Source organism: Otolemur garnettii, unplaced genomic scaffold (assembly GCF_000181295.1).
Source record: "Otolemur garnettii isolate 467f Iridium unplaced genomic scaffold, OtoGar3 scaffold00010, whole genome shotgun sequence".
Classification (NCBI taxonomy): Eukaryota; Metazoa; Chordata; class Mammalia; order Primates; family Galagidae; genus Otolemur; species Otolemur garnettii.
Genome location: NW_003852405.1, coordinates 31,558,917 through 31,562,875, shown reverse-complemented (window position 1 = coordinate 31,562,875; position 3,959 = coordinate 31,558,917). Strand labels below are relative to the sequence as shown.

The 3,959-nt window shown below is 34.0% G+C and overlaps 1 protein-coding gene across 1 annotated transcript in view; it reads right to left on the bottom strand.

Annotated features, from left to right (window-relative positions):
- Window positions 1–797: 797 nt before the first annotated feature.
- LRRIQ3 (leucine rich repeats and IQ motif containing 3) overlaps window positions 798–3,959 on the bottom strand; it is an 81,487-nt gene continuing 78,325 nt past the window's right edge. The window contains exon 7 of the mRNA XM_003784312.2: window positions 798–990. Within this exon, the coding sequence (XP_003784360.1) occupies window positions 834–990 (157 nt within the window). The 3' untranslated portion in view covers window positions 798–833. The remainder of the gene's footprint in view (window positions 991–3,959) is intronic.

Genomic DNA, 3,959 nt, shown 5'->3' with positions numbered 1-3,959 from the left:
AGGTGTAAATTTTACAAAGAATTTTATATCATTTGACATCTTTCTTTATATTTAAAGTTTTCTATCAAGAGTGTGTATTAAGTAGAAATAAAGCTAATATATCTGACTTCTGTATCTTCGTGATCACAATTGTATGATTATGTGTATTCTTGCTTCTTTCCTTCCACTTTCTTCTTATATTTCTCCAAATATAAGCAAAAACGCAAACACATTAAAAGTAAATATATAGAGATCTTGCAATCTTCAAGAAAGGTGTTAAGAATGTTTAACTTTTTATAGTTTATATTTTTACAATTTTTATAAGATTACGAATCACTGCTACAAGGACAAAAGCTTCATTTTGGAAAAAATACAGAAATTGTTTAGCAAAATAAACAGGAAATATAATTAAATATATTTAATCAGGTAATGAAAATAATCAAAGTAAACAGTATCTTATAAAAGTCAGCAGTAGGGGTAGAAATTACTATGTTAAGGTAGGCAGAGAATTCCTAAGGCAGCTTAGGGATTACTAAACTCAGAGAGGACATGGCACAGAACACACTCAGTGTCTTTGCAACACTGTCCCCAATCAATAAAATCAGTGTTAATTGTTCCTTGGGCATCTGGATATATAACGATACCTTTTGGAGGTGCTAAGTCAACTTGATTTAAGTTAAATTATGACCAATAAGAGAAACATTCAAACCGTATGTTATATTTTTACAAGAGGTACATACAAATCCATACTGTTGCATAGAATATTTCCTGTCTCAGAGTATTAGTTCAAATTCCTTCAACTAAAAATAAAAGCTATCATTTAAGATGACTGTAGGATGTGATCTGGCATTGGGTCATTCTCTCATTTCACTGGATAATGGACAGGCTAAACCACTTTTCACAGCTGCAACTTTTGCTTTAATCTCTTGAGATCTTTCACAGGATTTTTGAAAAGCAATCATGTTATTAACAAATTGTTCTTCCAAGTGTGCTTTATATATTTTTTTAGCCCTACAAGGGAAAGAAAAAGTAATAGAATTAATACTTTTAAGTTTCTAACATTAATCAGCAGATTCTTAAGGATGATAATTAGATATCTTGACAATAAACATACATAAATGGGAAAAATAACTCTATACAATGTTATTATATCAGCAAATGATATTCCTTTGGGGCTGATATTTATGAGATTTCTATTGACAAGAACTGAGAAATCACATCAACCATGGTTTAGATTCCTAAAGAAACAACTAAAATCACTCTTTCCCAGGATTTGCTTAACTTCTACTTAAAACTAACTAAATCCAAGCTTCTTCTAGGATGCTGTATAGATTGAACTTATTCACCTCAAATTCATATGTTAAAGTCATAGCACCTGTACCTTGGTGATATCACTATATTTGGAGACAGGGACTTTAAAATGTTCTCATGGCTAAGTCAGGTCACATGGGTAGGTCCTAATCCAGTCTGATTAGCATTAAGGTCCTTAGAAGAGGAAGAGACACAGGAATGGTACTATACAGAAGAGCTTAAATAGCCTGCCCGAAGTCACACCTGCAGTAAGGGTGAGGACACAAAGGGAAGCCGGCCATTTGCAAGCCAAAGAGCAAAGACTCAGAGAAACCAGACCTGCTGATATTTTTGGCTCTTAAACTTCCAACCTCCAGCTCCTAGAGAGCAAGGAGAAGGAAAACAAGAAAGGCTCCAGAGTCAAAAGAAGTTTTGCGTTGAATTTCTAAAAATGTTTATTTTCCAGCCAGAATGTGGGAAGAAGAACATTTTATTGAAGCTGTTTTACACAGCACAAATAGCCCAAACAAGGGCAGAGAGGATGGCACAGCTTGGCGTGCCAATCACTGTAACGGTTTGAATTACATCGCTTTGGAAAGGAGAACAGAGGAGCAGATAAGCCTGGAGAAACCAGCTGAGAGCAGATCATGGAGTACTTTATTTACATGTAGTTGTAGTCAGATCTGGGCTTGAGGAACGGAAGAGAGGCTTAGATCAAAAAAGTCTACAACTTACTGACCCTGTGATTTTGGACCAGTTACATACGTTCTATCTTATTTTCTTCATCTTTAAGGAGAAAATTCAATCCATGGGGTTTAACAAAGGACTAAATGAGTTAACACATTTAAATTCTTAGAAAAAATGCCTGACATTTAATCATTTCTTTTACTGGATGGATAATAGAGGCGTTCATCAGAAGAGAAAATGTACAGAGAACCAGCAGGAGGGGAGGAAGATTAGAGTTCTGTTTTGATGATGCTGGGCTTGGAAAGTCCGGCTTCTGTGTGGTGACTCTGTGTAGAGAAACACCAGCCGACAGGAGTGGGAGCAGGTGGTAGAGCCGTTCTGCTTGTGTCTAAAACACAACTATTGACTTTGGACAAGCTACTTAAGCTCTTCTGCATCATTTTCCACATCTTTATAAGAGGACAATCTAATACATAAGGTTTATTAAGTAGTAAATAAACTAATACATTTAAAATTGTTCAAGGAGTGCCTGGCACTTAAAAATTACTCAGTGAAAGTTCATCCCTACAACCGTGAGCTTAGGGAAGCAGTCGTGTGTGGACAGGGAATAGAGGATGAACCATGGAAAAAGGGATTTTGCACATATGATTAAGGATACTAATTAAATCTAATAAGTATATTTAAATAAGCTTTCTAAAAATTTTACACTGAGGGAAAAATGTAATAAGAATTATTTTTTAAAAGAATTGAAGGAAACAAAATGAGGGTAACAGAGGCTGCCTCTGTCAGTATCTTCACAACTTCCAGTTGGCCTACAATTACTTTGGAATAAAAATTTATAAAGAAGTCTAAACTGTAATTGAGTAATATATATACAGCACCATTATCATTTGTATTTATTTGTACCATCATCAAATAGTTGAAAAATAAAATCAAGAAAGCAATTCTATTTACAATATGATCATAAAAGCATAAACTACTTAAACATAAATTTAATAAAAGATACACAAGGCCTATATGTGGGAAATAACAAAAAATTTTTGAAAGAAATTAAATAGCTAAATTAGTGGAGAGTTACATCATGTTCACAGATATGGCAATATTCGTAAGATGTTAGTTCTTCCCTGATGTATCTGTAGATTCAGTGTAATCCCAATTAATAAGCCAACACCCTTTTTGGTAGATATTAACAGTTAAATTCATTGTAAATATATATTAGACTTAATTTAGGCTTATTTTAAATGTATTAAGTTTAAATGTTTTAAATTCATTAAAATTTGAACTCTTAAGGAAATGCAGAAAGTTCTAGAACAACCAAAGCAATCTTGGGAGAAGGAGAATGACCTTGGAATCTCTATTTTGCATCCAACATAACAAAGAACAATAAATGTGTTAAAGGACTTATGTTACTCGACTTTAAGGATAACAAAAATCATAAGCAGAGAGATTATTTGCTGTTAAAAGGAAAATGTAAACCTAATCGCAAGACTACAAACAAGGAAATTAGGATAAATGTACAATATAAAGAATGTTATAGATATGGACACAGAAAGCTGAATGAATTAAAGCTTAGAGGCCCAATGTTTCTTTGGTCTGTTGAGGAGGGGCCTTCAGTGGTGTTTAGATAAAAGCTCCACAGGTGGAGAAGGTATGACAACGTGCTTGTGGTTACTGGGAGAATGAGCTCACAACTGAGGGAGCAGTTAAAGGTGGAGGCGATAAATTAATACTGACAAAAATGTACAGATCTGTGACTTTAGCCATTTTTACCGAAATACAAGAAATCGATATAGATAGCCGGATTGTTCCAAGATAGACTTTGGGGGGTACGGCTTAGTACAGTGGAAACAATGGGAGGAAAAGACTTTAGAGACATTGAACAGAAATGGAAAAAAGTACAATTGGATTTAAAGACCTGGAGCCTACTCTAGAAATTAAAAGAAAGATGTATAAAGGTGTTTATGTGAGCAACGGACATCATTTAAATATATGATGAAAGCAAA